Consider the following 25,531-nt stretch of genomic DNA (forward strand, 5'->3'; position numbering starts at 1 on the left):
AACTTTTAATTTAAAGTCCTGTCTCCTAACAGAGAGAGGGTTAGAACTCGCAGATTGGAATAGTATCTACTCAAAAAGTACAAAGAGCTATTTAAAAACATATATATTTTACAAAAGTATTGTTGCAGGTACATAAAACAGCATTTACATATTAAAACTAGACCAAAAAGTCAATAAGTAAATACAATGTATGCAATCAAATATGTAGAAAGTAAATAAGGTAAAATAGAAACTGAAAAATTTATTTGAACAACTGCAGGATAAAATGCCCATAGTATTTTATAAATCGGTAAATGATAGAAGTTGGTGTGTTTGTATTTTGTTATATTTTATATGGAAAATTTGGCTAAACACTTTTCATATCCATGTATGTTTGAAGGGGCATTGCACCACTAGGACTGTGGTGATGATGGTTTCCTCACCTTACATATTTCACTGTAAAGATGGTCAGAATGGGAAAGCCACTAATAAAGGAGGTGTTTCAGTCCAGAGGTGGTGAGTGCTTGGCACAGCCCAACAACGCCACTGCCAGTCCTGCCCCTCCAGAATCAGTGGACATGAAGCACTGGATTCAGTGTAGTGCGTGGGACAGATTGACTATAGAAGCCAGGCAGAATCAGGAGGACGTTTTCAGTGCGGTAAGTATCTACTGTACATCAGGCAATCAGAGTCACAACTCCATTGTTCGCATTAATACCGCATCTTATCCTACTGGGTAAAATCATTAAAAAATACATTTATTTCAAGATATTTGTATTAGTTTTAGTGAATAAGATATAGGATAAGAGTAAGAACCCTTACTCAATTATTGGTAGACAAATTGTGAGAAAAAAAAATTGTGAGTCTCCCTTCTGAGTCGTTTTCTTAATATGGCACTCCAAGAAGAAAGTTTGGATGGTGCCGTGCTAGAGTCTGCATACATTTAAACTTAGCAACAACATTATTAACAGAAGTTGTGGAAATTGTGAAACAGCAATTTTAGGTGTCAGTTTTCTCTTATTCAGTATCTTTATACATTTACTTAACTTGAGGCTTTCCAATTCATCATATGACTGAATAAACCCAAACAATAAAACCACAAACCAGCCAATTAATGTTTCTTGAAACAAACAAAATGTAGTAAATTGTTTGATCCATTGAATTTGGACGACCACGTTACATGTTAACTAAATATTCATGTTCCTTTTAGAAATATGTAAACTTGCTTAGTCAACTGTGTAAAGTTCATATTAGCTAAAAAAAACAAAAAACATAATTTTCTTGGAAGTTAGACCATCTTTATACGCTGAAAATATTGTATATGCTGTGTTTAGGAACTACCATACCATATTTTGTTAAATTCAACCTGACATTTCCTATTAGGAGCGATATATGTTTCAGACTACATTTGTTCCACCTGTCTTTACCTATCTATATTTAATTTGTTTTAAACAATCTGCAATCAGTGCAGATAATTACCACTGTCAGGTCATAAAGACTCTTGTTGGCAAACACAAATTTTAGAGCTGATGTTCTAACTTTCTTAGACTTGTTACCACTTTTAATAAACAGGTTTAGATTCTAGGGGTATACAGGTTGAGTCTTCCATATCCAAATATTCCGAAATACGGAATATTCCAAAATACGGAATATTTTTAGCGTGACTGAGACAGTGAAAACTTTGATTTGTGATGGTTCAATGCACACAAACTTTTTTTAAGGCACAAAATTATTAAAAGTAAAGTATAAAATGACCTATAGGCTGTGTGTATATGGTGTATATGACACAAATTAATTTCATGTATGTACACAAACTTTGTTTGAGCCACAAAATTATTGAAAATATTGTATATAATTACCTTCAGGATGTGTGTATAAGGTGTATATAAATCATAAATGCATTCTGTGTTTAGATTTGGACCCTATTCCTAAGACATTTCATTATTGTATGCAATTATTCCAAAATACGGAATATTCTGATAGCCAAAATACCCCTGGTCCCAAGCATTTTGGATATGGGAGACTCAACCTGTATTTACTAAAGTGCTGGTTTTTAGAAGTGGAGATGTTGCCCATAGCAACCAATCAGATTCTACATAACATTTATATAACACCTAATAGCTAGAATCTGAGTGGTTGCTATAGGCATCATCTCCACTTCTAAAAACCCGTACTTTAGTAAATATACCCCTAGATGTTTAGATATGTTTTAGGAGATTTCTCCTTTATATAAAAAAAGTTAATTTCCTTATTGTAGTTGGCAGACTAATTTAGGCTTAGAAAAGTCTAAATTAATATATAAAAATTGGGTGGATTACTCTCCTCACTAGTTGTATTTCTGACTTTGTTGCTCAGAGACGGCACTTGATAGTCTGTCCTGGACAAGAATCCCAACTAAAGACAGCTAGGATCCTATCCAACCTCTGCTGTCAGTATTACTGTAACCAAAGTCTTTACAAGACAGTGATGTCATGGCACAAGAAACTCCACAAACAGAATAATCTCTGTTTTTTGTTTCCATGATTGAATGCACTAATGGCATAATGTTAATATGCTGTACCGACATTCACTGCTCATTAGGCCATGCAAACAGCATTATAGCTGAATATGTTTTAATCATTTTCACTGGCTTCCTTCCTGTCATTAGAAAAAGTACAAACACGGTTATTAACCAAAGACAATAAACTTGATAAAACATCCCATTTTATAATGGTGGTTCTGCTGCGCTTTAAGATGAAAGCAAACTTTTCCAAAAGATTAAACTTTACAGGTGTTATATAATCAAAGTACAATTAGAGTTGTTTTTCCTAAAGTTATTTTTTATTGTTTTATAGTTTCAATGTACAAATGGAACAGTATTACAACATCACACGATACATGAATTAGTGATGTTTTATAGTCAACATGGTGAGCATACAAACATTAACCACTTCATATTCAGAGGGTTTTCACATTCTATAACAGACCAGTTGTTACATTTTTGGTAACCTGCTACTTTCAATGGGAATTAAAAAAATTTTTTAGTCTATTGAAATAATATTTTATTTCCAGGACAGATAATGTAGCACAATAGAATATATATTTTTTTATTATCTGAGCATATGCGGGCAAATGAGAACATTTGTCTTCTGATATCTACTGTCACCCAAATAGTACAAACTGAAATATTTTAATCAAAATCAAATTCACAAGTTCTCCCGAGTATAACAGTACCAGATGATAGTACTTTATACATGTCTGACATAGGCAAATGGTTAAGGAACAAAGATACAGTAGACAGTTTTTTAAGTTTTGGTTTTCCTAATCATATGCTACATTAGCACTAGGGTGTAAAGTACCCGTGTGCATGTTTTCTAACCTTGGAGGAAAGAGAGGTAGCACTAGTGCTAGGAAGACATATTTTCTAGGCCATGGTCAGTTTGGGAAGATTTTGGTTGATTGTCATTCAGTGTAATATCTACTCACTTTTGAGTGATTTTGTCATCTTTCGGCTTGGTTAGGGAAAGAAAGAAAGGCTTTTATTATATATTATTAATACCGCTGAAGTTTTTATTTATAGCCTTCTGAAAAACTAAATATAGTGTGCATAGATTCTGGTTGCTTTCAACTGCACATTAAAATTATTAGATGGGGTGTTAACCAGGTAAAACTGATCCAGGTGACACAGGACTTATTAGTTATAGTGGCAGGGGAGATCCTGTATAGATCTCCTGTACACTGAAATTGGGATCCCTGCCACACAGGGAATTACTGGTGATGTCATCATAACATGATGAAGTAGGATTTCTGTTTGGCATAATGTAAACTGAGGGCACTGCAGTGTATTTCAGACTACAATGTCAGACAGATTGGTATCTTACATTGAGCAAAACAAAGCAGCCTATATACACCAAAATAGGAGCTACACCTCTGCTCCAACAATGGATAGACTCAAATGCACAATATGGGTATAATGGTGCTTTGTATATAAATACAGAGAAAAATGAGGTGGCTGCAGACCCTGTACGAGTATATTTCTACGTGCCTCTTTCAGTAGTGGTTGAGAAGAATTCACTACTTTTTTATTGATAGGAACTAAAAAACCTTTACATGATACAGTATGATAACAGGATTACACTATTTGTATTTGTGATTTCTCTATATTTGAGGTTTGAACCAACCATGAAAAAGATCCTACACATGCACTGCTAGGAAAATATATTTTATTTATATGTAGAGCGCCATTATACACATAGAAACTTAGAAAGCAGTTTAGAAGTCTGAAGGTCCTGCCAAAGAGGAAGATGCGCCGGATCACTGATCGAGATATTGACAAGTTATTCATACCAGGATCATCTGGGCAAATGAACAGCAGCAGCACCACTTAGAAACATAGAATTTGAAGGCAGATAAGAATGTCTTGGCCCATCTAGTCTGCCCTTTTAAATTCATCTAAATTAGGATGATATTTTTCAGTTTTTAATTATAATTCTGGTTTGGCTGTATGAGCTAACTGGACTTTGCACCAAGACATAGCATTGGTTCTAGGTGAAGTTCCATTTGCAACCTTAAAGAGCTGATTCAATTAACCTTGGGTTCCGGGCCCTGTGCTAGCGGGTTAATATTACGCACATTTCCTATTAAGTTTTCCTGAAGGGTTCTCCCTATTCTCTGGATTTTGTGCATTTATTCTGCAGTGTGCGACCTATGTGAAGAGTGGGGAAATCCTGAACCCCCCAAAAAGAGGGGGTTCAGGATCTCAAGAAGTAGGACAGTATAGAAGGTTGTATGTGGCCATAAAACACATCACTGGAGTGAAATGGTGCCACATGGTTAATTTTTGCAACTTTTATAAATTATGAAAAAATAGGGCCAAATGTAATAGGGTGAGAGTTTAGAAAATGTGAGAGTTTAGCAGTAAACTCTCACACTTTTTAAACTTGCCCAATTTAATAGAGTCCGAGAACATGCAAACACGCATGCTTTTAGACTCCACAATTTCTCACGATTCAAACTCTCATCCAGATGGTTTCCTATTTTGAAGATAAGCCTCAACCAATGTGAGAGAGAAAGTTTACTGCTAAACTGTCACATTTTCTAAACTCTCACCCTATTACATTTGGCCCATAGTATTTTGGGGTACATTAAATTGTCTCTATAGATTTTACAAGTGTGCATTTACAAGTTTGTAAACAGCTGGTAAAAAATACCCTTGTAACTTACCTGCAAGTTCAGAAACCCCTTCCCCATCAATACAGCACACAACAAACAGGTCCCACATCATTTAACCCATGTTTCTGCTATTTAGAGAAAATTATGTCTTTGCTGGTCAAATTTTCCTGGCGATTTCTGCAGTGCTGATGCTGGACTCAAGAGAGATAAGAATAATGTATGGGTGCAGTGTGCTGGTGTGGGCCCCCTTGGACTCAGGGGCCCGTGTGCATCATACATCCACCACCCATTATATATACATCCATGCCCCCAATGATATAAAGTTTGGATTTGTTACAATTACTGAACCACTCCGTGACTTAATACTGTGATGCCCTTATCTTCCTACAGGTACGTGGTAAACTGCAATACTAACAGGACTGCTTTAGTAATTTATGATTTCTCAACTGCCTCAAGGCAGTTTATTGCCATATCTTCACTAACAAAGCAAAGAATTGGAAAGGAAAATGCATGCTGCAAAATCAGGAAAAGTGCCTGTGGTGCCACCACCACATTGGCCACCATACAGGCCTTTGTTGCCCCATTATGTATATCATTCTGCGAAATACAGTTTTAATGCTCCACAACCGCATAATTACATCAATACTAAAACCTGGGATGTCTTGGGATGTAACCTCCCCAAGTCAGGCTCTGTCATCTCGACCTCTGGCACCCCCACCTCAAAGTGTGGCACGTCAAAAACATCCAGTGACATAACCACCTGCTATGGGCCACCAGCCGCAACCACCTGCTCTAGGTTGCCAGCTGCAACCACCTGCTGTGGGCAGCCAGCTGCAACCACCTGCTGTGGACCGCCAGCTGCACCCAACTGCTGTGGGCCATCATCCCGAACCACCTGCTGTGGGTAGTCAATCTTGGCCAGAGACAGTCCCATCACAGCCAGAGACAGCACTAACACAGCCGGAGACAGCCCCAACACACCCGGAGGCAGCTCCAATACAGTCGGAGACAGTGCCAACACAGTCAGAGACAGCCCCACCAGGCCGCAAATATTGTTGCTGTGCCTAATAAATGTGAAAAAAAATAAATCCTGTCACTTGGAATGTGTAATCATTTTTTTTTCAAAAACACTGACTTGTCCTTTACTGATAGCAAACTGTGAGGATTTTGAAAAAAAAGGTATGACAAGGCCCTTTTTATATGCTGGGACTTACTTATGCCGGGTACATACTAGATGATATGTCGTCCGATCTGGCAGATCGGAGCGACATATCGGGCACATCATCTAGTGCAGGTCCAGTGAGGGATATTGACAGTGGCGTCCCTCCCCACGGTGACACCCGGTGCGGGGAGGGACGCCATGCGCGCGGCACCTGCCGAAATGGGGGCGTGGTCTTCGGAGGGTGTGTGTTGGGGGCGTGGCCTGGCATATCGGGCCTTCGGGAGGGGCGTGGCCTCGCGGCGCGAACCCGGCCCGTGGCCGTGGTTAACAAAATGATACATTAGGTATCAATGGGGTGGTGCCGGCAGGGGGTGCAGGAGGTGCGGGCATGGGCAGTGCCGGCTCCCTCACTGACAGTAGCCGAGTGCTGCACTTAATGCTATAGTGCAGCACCCGGCTCCTGTCACTGAGGGGGATCCTGCACCTTGGTGTCACCCCTCGGCGGTTGACACCCGGGTGCGGGCCGCACCCCCCACACCCGCCTTGTGACGCCACTGGATATTGACCCCCGCCGTCGCTGCCAGTATCGGCAAGTGTGTATGGACTTGCCAATGCCAGCTCCCCCCTGTCGCTAAAGATGTCGGGCACACTAGACATCGTTACAGTAGTCATGGCCTTTCTGAAGAATTAGGTCTTATCTTTCTGCTTTAAATGGAACTTGAAGGTTGACTGGCAGGGCTGGAACTTTCTGTGAGCACTGAGGGGTGCCATAAAAAAATGCTAATACTAATACTATAGAGAGCAATGATACAAGAAAGTTTGGGAACCACTGACTTAATGTCAGGTCACTGAATAAGCTGTGTGGTAATTAGTTCAAGTTCCCCAAAATGGTTTATAATTAATAACAGAGAAATAATGAGAACCACAAGGCTAAGTGTCACAGCGTGACTTAACATAAAGTCACAGCTTGAGCTGTGTTCTAGGTGGTTCCAATTCCCCACAATGAAGGTGTGATATGAGGAATCAGGATAATATCTGATGTTGATGTGTCATACACCTCTACCAGTTAGTATACATGAAACAGCGAAGTAGTTATGTTGCCGGCATCCAGAAAGCCAGCCGCCAGAATCCAGAAGTGGAAAGCCTGACTTGGGAGTAAAGATAGGCATCCCCAACGAAGGTAAGCGGGAGAGGGTTAGCGTTAGCCGTGGGGGGGGGAGGGAAGGTTAGGTTTGGGGACCCCTGGGTGAAACTGGGGTTAGGCAACCCCCGGGGAGTGTTGAGGTTAGGCTACGGGAGGGGGGGTTAGGGTTAGGCACGACCAGGGGGAGGTTAGGGTTAGACAAAACCCCCGGGAGGGTTAGGTTTAGGGTGCGGGAAGGGTGGGTTAGGGTTAGGAACCACCGAGGGGGAGGTTAGGGTTAGGCACCACCAGGGGGAGGTTAGGGGGCACCACTAAGGGAGGATGAGGGTTAGGGGGGGACAGGGGAGGGTTAGGGTACTTACAAGCCCCAGTCTGGATGTAGATCCTTCTATCTTCTGGCGTCTGTATTTTATCCGGCAGCTAATCAGCTGCCGGCATTACATACTGATTCCCATGAAACTCCGAAATGATAATTTTTACAATATCAGAATGTTGCATAATGCGAATGCTGGCTCTAATATTGCGTGTAACAAATAGGCTTGTGAGGCAACATGATAAGCCAGTCAGGCAGATTCGGTCTGGAGTTTGCTATCAGTATTCTTATAATGGAGAGAAAGCATGTACTACTAATCTCTGGTAGTGTGTTAATAGGTAATACACATTTCTATTTCATGATAATAATATAGTTGGTATAAGATACCTAACGTGATGAAATATGTAGCAAATCATTAATTAAATTCACAAATCGTTTAAGAGACTACAGGGGTGTAATGGTAAAAGGGGGGTAAACGGAAAAATCAGATCTATTAGTAGGTTGAAACCACTGTCTATCAAAGTGCTGGGGATACAGTGGATAATGTGTCCCAAAAAGCTGCTGTGTAAATACTGCTTAATACAGTATAACCTGTCTAGTCATAGAATGGGATAATAAGGAGGATTGCTATTTTATCCCTTAATAATAGCCACAAGATCGGTATTAATAACAGATTTGTCATGCATAATCCCTTTTGTATACATAATAGGAATGAGATATAATGTAGCAGCAGTTTGTAAATATAGTCACAGTGATACTGATACAGTTGTTGTTCTTCTATCTAAAGTCTGTTTATAGTGAGTAAATGAACCTAGGGAGATGAAGGTGAGTGTTTCCACCACTGTGAAAGTCACAGACATAGGAAGATACATTCCCCCCCCAACATGAATCCCTAGGATGCCCCTGTATATATATATATATATATATATATATATATATATATATATATATATATAATATATATATATAAAATTATTATTAATTTGGTTATTATATTTGCTTATTATGTGTTCTGGTGCAAGCAATGTAAGAAGTTTTTTTTCCAAACAAATGGAATACTGAAACAAGATTTGGAACGCGCCCCCATAGTGTGCATATACTACAAGCAAGTTTTCTTTGGAGTGTTGCTTATTACCATTATAGCGTTTGTTAAACATATCCCACTTAAGCCGCCCATACACAGTGCAATATGCACCTTGCGATGCGCCGGGGGATCCGGCGGCCTACATATCGGGCAGTCCCCACACATGGTGTGATCGGGAGGCCGACCGCCAGATATGCTGGCACCCCCCATCCCCCCCACATAGCACCGCACATAGCAACCCCAGATCAACTGAACCTGTAGTAACATCTGGTGGTGCGATCTGCGACCACACGGGTGCCCGCACTATCCGATATCATGCCCGTAAATGGTACGATATAGCAGTGATATCGTGCTAATCCATTTATCGCACCGTGTATGGGCACCTTTAGTTTCAATTATTCTATCTCTAATTCTATCAGCTGAAAAAGGTACTTTACTCAGTCATGGCAAACCAAATGTTCCACAAAACCCCAGTTGGCTTACCTGAGCAGTCTAATAATATGCAAAGATATCTAGCTCCCATATTCCTAGCAGACGTTTCTAATTAAGCTGTAGTCTGTCATTTATAATCTGCTTTCTCATGTGCCTTATGATGTCAGGATGACAACTCCCATGTTTGGACCTCAATTACTAGTAGACAATCTGGTATATGCTTCAGTCCTGCAGGCAAATCAGTTCCAGGCACGTCCTGACCAAACAACATCCTCTATCATTACTCACAACACAGTCTCATATACCTCATCCTCATGTAACAGTGGTCATGCCAAAAAATGACTTCAATGTAAAGCAACATTAATTCACCACTTCAGTACATTTGCTCCAAATGTTCTCAAAGGAAAATGCAGTTTGACAAGTTATCAATAATGAAGGTAACACTCCACATACAGACCTGTGAATATGTTTTTTTTTACATATTTTCAAGGGTGTTTATGTAATGGATTACATTGGAGTTGCCATTTGATCTTGATTTATATTACTTACAATACTATAGTATACAGTATATACTATTTCTGCAAATGGTGTTCTAAAGGTGATGAGGGAGGTGTACCTACATGTGGCCAGGCCTGTGACTTCGATTTTCCTGCTTGTGAGCTGAACAACATTTAGAGAGGATTAGTACATATCACCTAGAGATTCTCCTTTTTGCTACAACTGTGTGCTAGATTTCAAGTTCATGGGGTGCTGCTCAGTTGTGGCTCAGATAGGATAAAATAAGACTGTAAAGGTGGGTACATACCATGCGAACCATTGCACGATCATTTCAATGCAGATCAGAAGCTGTATATCGTGATGACCACATAGTGTGTGCGCCTAATAGTGCGTGCCCGTGGTCGTTTCTAGTACTGTCCCATCTGCTGTGCTGCACAACAGGTGTGAAGATGCGAGGAACAACGCCATGTTGCTAAATGCAGCATTGAATGATAAATTTTGCTATCATACACTGCATCGTGCTGTGTGTACAGCTGGCGCAATGTATTGTTACATACAGTACATGCCCAGCTTTAGCCCTCTATGTAGTCAATCTTGTTTGCACTTGTTCCATTTGTGTTTTGTATGATGTGCTAATCTGACTGTCCAGCGCTGCAGAGTTTCGCCTTACAAATAAACAATGATGGTGTGTTGTGTTATACGAATATTTAGCATGGCTACCAGTAGCTGAGTGCACTTTTTGTAATATTGTCCTTAGTTATAGCTAATGGGTTTGCACTGTGCTTAAAGATCCATGATAACTGGGATCATAAGCTGTGGAAGTATAGAAATTGAAGAAAGCTTCTTGATAGTTCATTCAACTCCACCTCAGTATTCACCTACTGTATACTTTATTGTACGAGAGAGCAGTACAATATATATAATATTCTGTAAGAGTCTATAATTTTTACCATTATGTAATATCGACCATGTGTGATTAAGGCTATAGATCATAGATATAATTGATGTAAGCTAGTGCCAGTGGCTTATTTTGAAATACCCTTTTCATTTAACTTACAAATCCAGCAAAAGAAAAAAAAAAGAAAAGACCTATGTTTGCATTAGATCTCAGTAATACATAAAAGAGGCTCCTATATCTCAGCACTTGTCAATACATTTCAATTATTTCTCAGGATAAGCTGTACTATAAAATGAATGGAAATAATTATGTAGAATTACATTCTCTAGTATTCTGTACATTCAGTCCTCTTAGTAACAATTACAGATGAAGAAGATGGTAACTCTCGAACAGCTTCATTTCTTATTTTTGTATGCTATTTACACATTTTCCTGTTCCATATTATAATAGTCATCTAGGGGTATATGTACTAAAGTGCAAGTTTTTAGAGATGTTGCCCATAGCAACAAATCAGATTCTAGCTATTATCTTCTAGAAGGTGCAAGATAAATGATAAGTAGAATCTGATTGGTCGCTATGGGCAACAACTCCACTTCTAAAAACTCTAACTTTAGTAAATATACTCCCTAGTTTTTGTGTAAATGCACTGAACTGTGTAGATCCACATTTTCCAAGCCCAGTGAATATAATATTATTTATATAAAATAGAGATCTATTAGCAATTTAGGTGGCTTTAAATCTTAAATAGTGAAGATGTCAAATTATTGGATTTAGTTTGTGCTGCTATATGGTAAAAATAGAAAATAAAATGACAAGACACGGACACCGTATGTTTTATTACTTGATTGTACATGCACTCGCCCACACTCACCCCCACTTACCCCCTCATTTCTTACACTCACCCCCTCTTACACTACATACTTCCCTACTCCCTGGCACAGTTCAGTCCTCTTGTCCAGTAGGTACAGTAAAATACAATATGTAACTGTCGTAGTCACAGGCACTTGTATGCAGCTGCAACATTTGCATACTTTTTTTAAGAACTGCAGCTGCGTACTACGTACTATGCTAATTTTCTGTGCTGTACTTGCTGTCATTTCTATTTTGCAGTGATGTGCATTAGAGTGCATAGACTTTGTTTTCATTTGTCAATAGTTCACTTGCAGAGCATTCTAAAATTAACATTTTAAACATATACTGTATATAATATTGATAACAAAATCATATTCAAAATTATTCTTCACTACCTCTGTCCTCAACAGAGTCGAACCCCAGTTGAAGAACATGTTAAGCATTCAACATACCACAGAAGCCAACTATTCCGCTGCTGCACACCTTCCTTTCTGATGGCCCTGATTATTCTCACTGTTATTGCATAGGGGCTTGTGCAGTATGAGAAGCTCGAGCTTTGAATAATGCCGCTGTCTGCGACATTATTGTCAGCATTGAGCAAGAATTCAAGTCTCATCGTGAAAATATTTTATCAAAGACTGCCCATGCGACATATTAACAGTCAAGTTTGCAATTTGTATGCAGAAAATCATAAAATTCCCCCGTGCAATGCTGCTATGGTGGTTTGCCGTACTCTACATCTGCGGCCTTATAGCGGCTGCGTCCACGAGCGGTACGCTTGTCAGGGCTTGCTATACTGTAGTGCCATTTCCATCCCTTGCTATTGTATTTAGTTCCGTAGATTTCATCATTGGAGCACTGGGACTGATTCAGACCCGGTCGCAAGTGCTGAGCGCTCGCAACCGGGTCGATGGTGGCCCAGAGCGCATGCGCATGACGAAGCCGGCTCCGTCGTGTGCATGCGCGAGACCCGGATAGCGACGGGCAATCCGTCGCTCCGGGTCTCGTACCAAAGGGGGCGTGCTGTCGATGTTGAGTGACAGCACGTCCCCCTTTGGTGGGCGGTCCGGGGGGTGGCTGCCCAAACAGAGGCGTTCCCATGTGAACGCCTCCGTTTGGGGGCGGCCCCACTAACATCACGAGTGATGTCACTGGGAGAGATTTCGGCTCTGTTAGAGCCGAAATCTCTCTGGGGCTTGTGGCAACGAGACCCTACCACAAGGGTCTCATCGCAAGCCCGATGGTCGCGATGGTCTTGACCATCGCGACCATTTTCCTGGCCGCACGCTATAGCTGTGGGTGGTCACCCACAGCTATGTGAGCGGCCAGGATGCCGTTCTAAAAAAAAAAATAGCCCGGCCCTGATTCAGAGCGAGCGCTCTGTCAGAGCGTCCGGCTCTGAATCAGGGCCACTGTCCACCCAGCGGTTAAGCTATGTATTGCATACCATGGATTCAGTCACGTCTCACTGCGCCCACCCATGGTATTTTATAATGCAAATAAGACGCCTGTATGATGCGACCCGAGCAACAACGAGGGAGGACACATCAGTATCATACCCAGCTCACATAATCTTTGCCTATTTACAGTATAGTAAAGTAGGGTTTTCTGTCTTTTTGGAGTATTTTACAACTGTCCTAACGTAGGTGGAACAGTCCCGAATTGAGCAGGTCCTGTTAGACCCTATGTAATTTGGTATGAACTTTGGTATGCACAATTCAGTAGCCCCTGCTCATACGGTGTACTCCTAATTTCACTGTGAATGCAATACACAGTCATTGTTGCAAGATAGATCTGACGTGCTGTGTTTTTTGTCACATGACGTCCCTGGAATACCCATAGGGCTGGCCCTGGATTTGAGGGTTTGATCACAAGGTTGGGAGGTATGAAACAAGTTCACTGCTTATCTGTTAAACATGACATGTACATGTAGCATTTAAAGGGGGCCTTTAAGAAGGCAGGCAGTCTAAGGCTTCAGAAGCCATGGTTATGCCCTATGACACATGGCCATGCCCCCATGACATGTGAATTTAGCCCCTTCTAGTATGCACTAAACCTCTAATCCCTAAGTAGAAAAGTTGAGAGATACTGTATATTTATGACATTGGTTGCAACCTACTGAAACAGACTATGTATCATCTAGAAGTGAGCTATTTTATGCTATATTTTTTGGATTATTTTGATTTTATGCATTATGTTCTATTTTAAATATAAATTTCTTACATATTCAATTTACTGTCTGTAAAAAGCGAAAAAGTTTAAACGTTTTAATATTACATTTGTCCTTTACAGAAATTTTTGTACTTTTAATAACACTTATAAATTTATAATAAATGTTACTTGAGCCAAAAAGGATATACTCATTTATTAAATTAAATCTTTTATTAATGTTTCTGAGGTTTACCCAATTGTACAATAGCTGTGATAATTACTTTGACCTCTCCCAATCTACACATTAGCTATCCCTCTATGTGTAAGTATTGGTCTATTCACATTATAGCATCATAGAAATCATTCATTTTAAGTAAGATATTACATCTTACCCTCTTCCAGCGCCAGAGAATCCTTATTTTTATATCTGTCTACCCTAAAGGGTGTGGGAAACCCTGTTTTCCCTTTAGGCTGCAGTTGTAGGGAAACCTCTGCTATCACCCATACCTGTGGCACATATATGAAAAGTTATTTAGGAACCAAGGTATTTATTTTCTGTTTATTATTTCTTTATGTTGGACTGGATATTTAATGCTAAATTAAAGCATACCTGTCTCCTAAGAATAAGGTGTTACCAAATATTTTTACACTTTATTGTTATTTTGTGTTATTATGATCACTCCATCTTATTTTGCTTATCTTGTATATTACTAGGAGAGTCCCTGAGCCTCACTGATGATTTATTGTCTGGTTTGGGCACTGCCTGCATTGCAGCTGGGCGTAGTCACGGAGGGACTGCAGACAACAACCTCTATTCTGTCATCTTCAAGTGCCTGGAAGCTGATAGTCTTTACAAGTAAGACAAAACCAATTGCATATAGTATATGAACAAATGTGGTACTATACATCTGAGAATGTCTAAACATAATACTTATTTAATCATTTAAAGATGTTCACATCTATTTAAGATAATTTCCAGTGTTTTCCTGGAGCCATCTACTAATCAAAACACACATCAATAAAATAAACATATAAGGAAAAACTGCATAAATATTAGTAAAAATAACTATATTCAAGTCAGAGGCGTTACCGGGTCTGGTGATACCCGGTGTGCACTCCATATCCCCCTCGCGCTGCTGTGCCCGAAAAAGGGGCATGACATAAAATAAAGGAGGCTTGGTATCGCAGGAAATCCCTTTGGGGCTGTATACAAAAAGGCAATTTAAACAAAAGCGATCCACATTAAATAGGGCCGCACTCAAAACAATGGTGATTATCACTTGATCACCCTAATCACAGTATAAAGAAAAAAACAAGAAAGTTTCAGTGTGCTCCTAATGGGATTCTAGAAAACTTCCAAAGAAATAGCAATTAATATGTCCACAATAATTCTATTTGAAGACTGTGATGATGTCACTATTCCATAAATCCACTTTGGTTATTTAAACCACTTTGCTTTTGAGACAATTCTTATAATTTCTATGTCTAAAGCGACGTGATGATTTCACCATTCAATTCGTCCACAAAAGTGGCTGTAATATACCACTGTGCATATGGGTGTACAAAACAATTCCTTTTCAAAATAATGTCAGAACGTCTTTGGGGCTGTGCGCAGCGTCCCCGGTGATGTTGGGATGCCCCTGGAGGCTAGTGCCTGCACTTTCAGCTCCTCCTCTTTTACAGGAGCCGAGTGTTGCAGAAGAATATCACACTGCAGCACCCAGCTCCTGTCACTGAGAAGGACCCAGCATTTTGATGTCACTTCCTCTGAGGGTGACACCTGGTGTCTCTCACACCCCCAGAGCAACGCCACTGATTTAAATTGCATTTTATTTTATTTGATATATAGTTACTATAGTTATTTACCAGGTATATTCCCAAGATTTGTTTGCATTTGTGTTGTGCTTGTTCTGTAATTTCTGTTAGCAAGTATGCTTGTGTGCAACACATGTCTGCAATGATACTACATATACAGAAGCTTGTAGGCCAATTCCTTACATACTTCTAAGTGCTCCTCTTTTACCGTTCTACTCTGAGTGGTCTCAACTTCATGATACGTTAGGTATGATTTCACCATGTAAATTAAATGAGAAATGTCAAACAATATTTCTTATGTCAGCGTGTTTAATAATTATGTACTAATAGCAACTTTTACACTTTCCTACTCTCTTTCCCTAACTCTCTTTCTGATTCCTTTCTTTCATCTGTATTACCTATCAATGATGCACATCACTCTAACTTCAGCCACAGGCAGGCACAAATGTACTCACCACTGGAAACAAGGGTGCAATTTAGGGTCAAGCCGCCCCTAGGCACAACATTATTGGCCGCCCCACCCAACTTCTTGATAGATAACACAATAATGATACACTTGTTGCAGTGGACCATTTAATGACATACAGCTCTATATATACCAACGCAGAGCCCTATATACCGAGACACAGACACCTTATTTTATTTATTTTTTTATATATATTCTTTTATATAAAGATACAAATGTCCAGTACATCAAAACATAATCCAAAACATACATAAGAAAATATTACAATGTGAACAAATGCACCCAAACGTTTAAAAAAAGAACAAATTAAATATAAGACACAACTCAGATAATCAAAAGGGGAGGACAGTGGGGAGGGGGGATGAGATAATGGGAAGGGAGGGGGGTTTATAGGTCTCCAGCAGGTATATCATATATCAAACACAGAAGCATCTTGAAGAAGAATAGGCTTTAAGCCATTAAGTTTTTATACTTGGCAGACTCTTTAAATTCCAGCCAATAAAAGTTTGTGGTGGTAAATGTGCAAGGTGGCTTTATGCTGACAATGAGATCTATTCCATAACCATATACCTATTCAGCCATAGGAACAAGTCTGTAATGGACAGAGGGGAAGTTGATCTCCATTTAACTGGAATTACTGCCTTGGCTCCATTGTTCATATGTCTTAAGAGAGATCTTTTATATCTAGAGATAGGCCACTAGATTACATTAAGGATCCAAAACTCCAGACCGTCAGGCACCTCACCCCCCATAATATCTCTGACTTGCTGAATAACTTGGGACCAAAAGCCTTTATATATGTATGGGAGAGCTCACACTGCTGCTACATCTCCAACATAGATTGGAAAGACCTGAGAACATTCTACTCAATATGCTGGAACACCTATGCCATCTAGTAATAACAAACGTGCTTTGAGATGATACATGTAAATATTGAAACACGGTAAACCATTGTTTATCAGTGAGCTGGATGTACAAGTCTTTGATCAAACTTAGGCAGAGAACCAACAGCACAATTCAATAACATTTTATAAATAATGGAGATGGAGTGACGTATGTACCCCTTTTGGGAGCAGAGCACCTCAAAGTGAGTAAGACTTCTAAGGTCACCCTGTGTGTTAACTTTGACTACATATGATCCAAGTTGCATGTAGGACCAATATTCGGACAGGGGTAGGTCTAGTTTCTCTCGTAAAGCAGAAAATAACCGAAGAATTTCAGAGTGAACCAGTTGGCTTATTCTCAGAATTCTGGGGGATCTCCAATGCTGCAGAGTATGAGTTACTAAGCCCGGCGGGAAGTCAGAATTATGCATAGCTGAGGTCAAAGGGGAGGGAACGGAGTAGACTGGAGGAAAGACCCTTAACTAATTCTAAATTTGTAAAGTTGGAGAAATAGTGGGATGGTCAATTGGGGGAATAGTGTGATGGGTCCAAAGGCTGCACACACCCAAAGGTGGGTGCAGGGCTTCCAAAGGATTTGGGCTGCAATGTTCCTCTAAAAAAAACATTATTTTTCCGAATGTAATTTGGAGCATTCTACAATCCTATTGAGATGGTGATAAAGCAGAAAACTAGGTAACTGATGTCCCCCATTTACCTTAGTTCTACAAAGAATATCTTGGCGGAATCTAATTATGGAAGAAAGATGGTGGGATCCAAATAGGTATTGTCTGTAAGCAATACAAAATCCTTGGAAAGATCTTTATAATGTTTAATCTCTCTATTCATTAAATTTTTTTAGGTTGCCATGTCTGAAGGTCCCTTCTGATGGTTAGAAGTACGGGCTGGTATTAGTTTCAAATAAGTTCTTAACATTTTTGTCAGGTGTATGCTCAAATACAGTATATGGGTCGTATGCAGGGCCGGTTCTCCCATTACGCATGGTACGCAGCTGAGTAGGGTGCCACATAGTGGAGGGAGTGCCTCAGCTGCGTACCATGCGGGCCGCGGGCAGACTGTGTCTCTGTGACACAGCTGCACCGCGTGTGTAGCGCTGACCAGACGGAGTTTGGTCAGCACTACACAGCACAAACACACAGTCACCGGCGCCGGTAGCTGTGTGTTTGCTTTAGCAGCTGATGAGAATCAGACAGACTCTCATTGGCTGCTGCTCCCACTGCCGGAGCCGGGCATCTTCCGGCTCCCGCAGTGGGTAATGGGAGAGACGTCATGACGTCATGACATCTCTACCATTATGCAAAGCGGCCCAGCCCGGGAGGATGGACGGAGGAGCTGATAGTGGCGGCGGGACCAGGAGCAGGAGAGGGGTTTCAGGTAAGTGTTTTTTTTTTATTTTATTATGTGTGTCTCTACAGCGGGAGGGGGGCTACTACTAGGAAGACTACAAGGGGAGATTACTACTGGGGGCACTACAAGGGGGAATTACTACTGGGGGCACTACAAGGGGGGAGTACTACTGGGGGCACTTCAAGGGGGGGTCTACTACTGGGGGCACTACAAGGGGGGATTACTACTGGGGGCACTACAAGGGGGTTTACTACTGGGGGCACTACAAGGGGGGACTACTACTGGGGCCACTACAAGGGGGGGCTACTACTGGGGGCACTACAAGCGGGGGACTACTACTGGGGGAACTACAAGGGGTGGCTACTACTGGGAGCACTACAAGGGGGGCTACTACTGGGGGCACTACAAGGGGGATTACTACTGGGGGCACTACAAGGTGGGACGACTACTGGGGGTACTACAAGGGGGGATTACTACTGGGGGCACTACAAGGGGGGGACTACTACTGGGGAAATTACAGGGGGGGACTACTACTGGGGGCACTGCATAGAGGGGGAACCTCCACTGGGTGGACTACTACAAGGGGCACTACAAAAGGGGGGACTACTACTAGGGGCACTACAAGGGGGGACCACTACTGAGGGCACTATATAAAGGGCAATACTGGGGGTACTGCTTAGGGGGTGAACTTCAACTAGGGCCACTGTTTAAAGGGCACTGCATAAAGGGTACCACTATTGGGGGGCACTGCATGGGGGGACTACTACTGGGGGCACTATATAAGGGGCTTACTACTGGGGACACAAGGGGCACTGCACAGGGGGAAGCACTACTGGGGCACTGCTTAGGGGGACTACTACTGGGGGCACTATGTAAGGGGCTTACTACTGGGGCACAAGGGGCACTGCACAGGGGGGACCACTACCGGGGGCACTGTAAAAGGGGCATATACTAGCTTACCAAAAAATTTGGGCTAGGGCCGGCCCTGGTCGTATGCCAATTAAACAGTGCTCCCAGCCTGCCAGCATTCGGGATCCTGTACTGTGTCAAGATAGAACACTCAATTTCTTCAGCTCACTGCCAGGCCCCATTCCTTCCTGTCACACAAACCCCGTCCACTGGCCAAGAACCAGCCCTGGTTGCCAAAATACAAGGGCAAAAGATGTAGGGGTCACCTGTATTTAGCGCAACCAGCACTGGGCTCTGAGCTGGTCCTGGTTCTGGAAATACAGGGAAGAAATGCATAGGGTTCCCAGCACCGGACTGTTTCTAGGGCGGGGGGGTAATACCACAGCCAGGGAAACCCTTTCACCAGGAAATAAGCACCTTAATAAATTTACCCCTTGGTATCTTGAGTGATACAATAGCATTTTCTGGCAATGATTTTAGGGAGGCAAACAACTGGGAGAGAGACTGGGTTTTACATGAGTCACAGACCTGTTAGATCCATTGGGGTTTGATAGTATGAATACCCCAACATTTTTAATATTACCCTCTGAGCACTGATGATAGTCTTTGAAATGGGAAGAGAAGGAGTGTGTCAGGAGGCCTTTTCTGATGTTATGGATTTGTTTAGCCATAAGAAGACTCATATGTCTAGATGCATGGCTGACATAAAACAGACCACAATGACACTCTGTTGCAGGCCTGGCCAACCTGTGACTCTTCAGTTGTTGTGAAACTACAAGTCCTAGCATGCTTTACCAGATGATCGGTGGAAGGGTATGCTGGGACTTGTAGTTTCACTATAGCTGTAGAGCAATAGGTTGACCAGACCTGCTCTATCTTATAGACACACCTAAACATTAATTAGACACACAGTTCCACATAAATTAAATCCCTTTCTTCTAACCAAATTCCTAATTGGCTCATGCAAAGAGCTCTTCATTAACTGATTCTATAAATTAGCCTGCTGCTTTGGAGTTATGTCACATTGTGGATATAATGTAATAAATGTAGGCAAACCTGGGGTGTTGGTACTATTATATAGATATTTATTTATTTGGAATGATGAAGAATTGAGATATCTAATGCTACACAACACCATTGTTAAAATAGATTACTCTATTTTGTTTTGCATTGTGGACCATGGAGTATACCTTACATTAGACACCCCAGCTCAACAGTGTAGATACAACCACCTGCATACAAAGGTGTAAGATTGTCCAACGCCTTTAGCATACCACCCATAGGTGAGAGCTATAATACAAAGATATGACAGTTGCACAGTATTTGTCTGATAGACACACACATGGAAACACAACAAAGGTAAGGATTCATACCAACAAAACCCTACTATTCCCTGATGGCTCAGAACTGGCAGAACTGCTAGATCAACACACATATACCACATCCTACTCTTTGGAGTTTGGTTGAAACCAGCACAATTTCAGGCTGCACATTCTGAACCCACATGCCTAAATTTCATTGGTGCAAGTCTACAAAGCCTTCTCCAATTTAGAATTATGAAGCCTGCACAGACCCTAGGGATCTGTGCAGCACTTGTAAATTAGGGTTGGATCGCAGCATGATAGAGATTGTAACAGGGAATACAATTGAAAGAGAAATAACATAGATGTGACACAAGACAGGCAAAAGTAGACAGGACAGTGAAAGTATGATAGGACAATTTTATTTTGGAATTATTACCATTCATTAAAATCAATGACTCTAATATCAAATACAAAAGCAACTTTTAAAGTTAGCTACTGATAAATAATAGACAACCATTGATTGCATAAGGATTCATTTCTTTACAGTTTGTTTGTTAAAGTCACACAATTCAATGACTAGAGTCCATTCTTGTGTAATGAAGTGTTTCAATTGAAATATAACCATCCACTAGAGGTCTCACAGCAAGGGGAAATTTATTAAAGGGTGAAATGTGGTCTTTTTTCTTACAATTTTAAGATTGGCATATCTAAACTGCGTGAAATATGAAAGTTTAGAAACTGCCACAAATACACATTGTTGTCCCGATTTAACAAACAATGGGAAAAGGCATACACTTTTTAGATAAGCGAGTTTGCGTAAATCACATGCTATTGGACCATGATGCCTATCAAGAGGCATAGAAACATTGCTGCTACTGATGACAGTCGGATGAGATTACTGGTTATGTTGACCTCACTGCTCTTCAGCATATGCATGTGGAAAGGGTCATATTATTATTAAGGGTCATATTATTATCATATTATTATAAATCATTGTGTGTTTTATACTTCATGCTCACATGCGGGCAATAAATGTCCTCGGTGGGGCTCCTGGAGGCGGTGGCCTAGCAGGCATGCGGTGGGCCCATTCAACGGAAAGCTGCAGTGAGAAGGCATCTTTACCAAAGAGTTTCACCAACCACTCCTCCGGGAACTCCTCAGGAGCAGAACCTTCAACCCGCTCCAGCAGGCCTACAAAGCGCAGATTATTTATTCGGAGGCGTCCCTCCAAATCGGATAGCTTGGAACGACAGGCAGCCACTTCAGTGGACAGAGCCGCAATCTGCCCAGGTATTGGAGCTGTAAGATCCTCCACAGCAGAGATACGATGTTCAGCCTCCCCAACTCATTCCCATATTTTTTGAAGATCATGACGGATCATGGAGAGATCAATCTGTACTTCACCTATCTTGTCAGTGACACTCTTTTCCGACTCCGCAATAGCGTGTAAGATATGTGAAAGCTGAGAGTCACTTGCAAAATCAGACGCAGCAGCCGGAGGAGGAGGTGGCGGAATGACAGGAGGAGGGTCGACCGGCGGAGAAGGAGCAGTGGTAAGGGCAAAGCATTCCAATTTAGAGGCCGCCCCAGAGGAATGGCCGGATTTCCCCTTTTATACCACAAAGGGATCACCAGAGAATACTGGGAAGTAGAATATTAATGCAGGCAGAAAGTCCAGGAAATATAGAAAGATCAAATTATAGCCCAGCAATAAATCAGGAAATACAGGCAGCACTGGAGGAGTCCAGACGGAGGAACTACAGGTCCCAGCCAGTCACCCGCAAATACTAATCACAGGAATCAGCAGGTGAGCAATAATATGGATATAAAACAGGCACCACTGCAGAGAGATCAGGCAGAAGGGGGGAAGGGGTGAGACATTTTTACACCACTTAGCTGTTTATAGAGAATCACTGTACTTTACTTTAAACTGGCAGCAGCAGCAGCAAGATCACTGTGTGTGACCAAGTCCAAGATGGCCACCGTCACTGTGCAACACCCGGAGCCAGCACCACAGCCTGAGGCAGATCTGATCCTGCCAGCAGTCCACCCAACAGAGGAGAAGAGGAGTATCTTGCCCCCAGAGGATCACCAGAGCCAGGAGGGAGAGGAGACCCGCAGTCAGCAGCCGCCGGGCAGTGTCAGCGGGAGCCGTCCACGTGACCAGCAGAGGAGAGGAGACCACAGCCGGATAGCAGCGTCCCCTTCCAGCCACCTGTGAGCGCCGGAGGGAGAGGAGAGATGGCCCAACACCGACCCAGGGGCAGCAGCACACACTCACCAACGATGTAGGTGAGTATAAAGGCAGGGGCACCTCTCCTACAGAATATAGGCAGGATATTTCAGGGAGAGCACGCCCGTTTGCTCCCTACTACATGCCACTCCAAGCCATGCCCCTATTTGTCAGCATGTTTTAGTTGTTTTGTATACTTCTATCATGCATTAAAAATGATAAAAAAAAATAACTGTATATACAGTACATACATTTATGTGTAATATCATACGGATAAGCATATGCAGTCACCAACAGTGTTCTTTCACCAGCATTTTTGAAAAACCTTCAACATTGTCGTTCTCACACATACACTATTCTGAGCTCATCCACACTGTGACCATGTTTTCTTCAAATTCGCACTTTACTCAGTGCCTACCTAATCCTTTATTCTGCCCCCTGTTCCCACCTCTATCCTTCCCCCCTAGTCTCCTCCACTTCTTCCTCCCCTTCTCTCCCCTCCTCTGTCTGTATTCCTCCCCTCTGCTTTCCTCCTTCTCCTCTCCTGTTACGCCTCTTTCATTCTTTTCTCCCCCACAATGGTCTTACTACCCAACCACTAAGCTCAGCACCCACCCTCCTCTCCCTATCACTTCACCACACCTTCATCTACATCACACTAATCTCCCTCCCTTTACTACAAATGCATCCCACCTCTCTTGCCTATTGATCACTTCCTTCCACTCCTGCCTCCATGATCTCGTCTGTGCTGCTCCCTACCTCTGGAACTCTCTCCTTCTCCCTATCAGACTCTCCACCGCTCTACAAATCTTCAAACGGGCTCTCAAAACTCACTACTTCAAAGTCTTCCAGCTCTCATCCTAACCTGCTGCTTGCATGCTTCTTCCTCACTGTCTACCCTATGTGTCACCCCTGTCTGTCTCCCCCCCTATAGAATGTAAGCTCTCACGAGCAGGGCCCTCTTCCCTTATGTGCTTTTCCTTCCGTCACTCATACAATCATCTACTCAAAACTCTCCACAAGGGCACTTAACACTTGGTAGCTGACGCCCTGCTGCTTTTTTGAGTGTTATGATCGCTGCAGCAATGTTTATAAACCATGTTCTTATTCTATATTGTCTTGTACTGTAAGTCACTGTTTTACGAGTTTGCTCATTTGTTAATGTACTTTGTGAGGCGCTGCGGAACCCTTGTGGTGCCATATAAATAAAGGATAATAAAATAATAATATCATAGCTGTGCTTATTACAATATAGCTGCTCTGGAGGACTATCACTGTCATGGACTGCTTCAAGAAGCTCCACTGACAGATTGCTTCTCAGCTGTTCTTCATAGGATAAGTATACTAAAGCCAAACCCAGTGGGATTCTAAAAAAACGGCGGTGTTTAGAACACTTTAGAACAACAGACGCACAATTGATACTTTTAAATAGAAGAACCCAGATTTACTAATGGTCAATTTGTAAAACCAGACCTAAGACCAGAAACCGACCAAAATCGAACCAAAAAACACGGGCAAATAATAGACATGACTGTGGCAGGAGAGTTTAGGAGAAGCATTCAACAGATCACTATTAGGGTTACAAGTAAAGTAAGAGTTAAAAAAATTGGGATGGGGTTCCTCCTAAATCCATAACTAGCCCTGGTCCTTTCAGCCTGGTCTGGTACAGGAAAATATGGGTTAAAAAACGGTTTGAGATCCCCCCCTATTTTCCAATAACCAGCACGGGGCTGAAACAGCCAGGGGGTTTATACTAAAGCAGAGAGACACACAGCGTGAGGTCCCCTTAATATAAAACCAACCCCAAACTGATCAGCCCAGGAATGGAAATCCTTGGAATGTAAGGACCCCCCACCAAAAATGGAGTCGTCCATCCGAGGATCGATATTCCCTGCCCTGATGGTGGTGGGTGCAAGGTTAATATTATAAAAAATAGATATTAATATTGTTCTTTACAGTGGGACTACAGGTCCCAGCAAGCCTATCCTGGCATGCTAGCACTTGTGGAATGACAAGTGACAAAATGCCTGGACATCACGAGTCTGTTGGCACCTGTAGCCCCACTGTAAAGAAAATATTACAATAATGACAGAACACGGACACTGTTAACATTTTATTAAACACACTCAGATGTCCTACTTACTTAGTTCCTGGATGTGCTTGGTCCCCTTCTTCAGTTAGTAGTCCACTCATTTTGGTAAAACAAAAAATGCTGTGACTTTATCACACAGACACACACTGTATGGAGGTCGCTTCCCAAAATGACAGTTCCCACGTGGGTTACTGTCATAGGAATCTAGGGGGAAGCACTGATTGGCTGAGAGTGTCTGACTCTTAGCCAAGCAGCAGACGCTGCCAACGAAACCGGCCGCTGATTGGCTAAAAGCACAGGGCTGGTTGATCCACAGGAAGGGAGACCCCAATTTATTTTTGGGGACCAGAATTTCCAAGGATTTCCATCCCTGGGATTCCCAGTTTGGGTTAGTTTTACTTTATGGCAGAGGAACCCCATGATGCGTGTCTTCCTGCTATAGCGTAAGTCTCCCAGCTGGTTCAACCTGGTGTTAGTTTATAAGAAAAAATGGGGAACCCCACACTGGTTTTTCCCCCGGCTGAAAAGTCAAGAGCTGGTTATGGATTTAGGTGGGAAACCACACAATTTTGTTTTTAATTTTTAACTCTTTAATTGCTTTTATTCCAACCCATTTGTTCTAACAGTACACCAAGGCATCTATCCCTGCATAGAACATATCATGTAAGTGCTTGAAGCCTGGGCATGACGGCTTGCTGAACTTTACCGTCGGTTGCATATCGTCTTCCACCCAGGTCTCCTTCAATGATCCAAAGAGATGGAAATCACTCGGTATCAGGTCAGGGCTGTAGGAAGGATG

General features: G+C 41.9%; 1 protein-coding gene across 2 annotated transcripts in view; it reads left to right on the forward strand.

Moving 5' to 3' along the window:
* ASTN2 (astrotactin 2) overlaps window positions 1–25,531 on the forward strand; it is a 567,587-nt gene that overhangs the window by 496,105 nt on the left and 45,951 nt on the right. For both annotated transcript variants that reach the window (XM_088467057.1, XM_088467065.1), the window contains one exon: window positions 14,379–14,520. In XM_088467057.1, coding sequence (XP_088323183.1) covers window positions 14,379–14,520 — 142 coding nt within the window. The remainder of the gene's footprint in view (window positions 1–14,378; window positions 14,521–25,531) is intronic.

This window comes from Taudactylus pleione, unplaced genomic scaffold (assembly GCF_031769625.1).
Source record: "Taudactylus pleione unplaced genomic scaffold, aTauple2 ptg000009l, whole genome shotgun sequence".
In the NCBI taxonomy this organism is placed as follows: domain Eukaryota; kingdom Metazoa; phylum Chordata; class Amphibia; order Anura; family Myobatrachidae; genus Taudactylus; species Taudactylus pleione.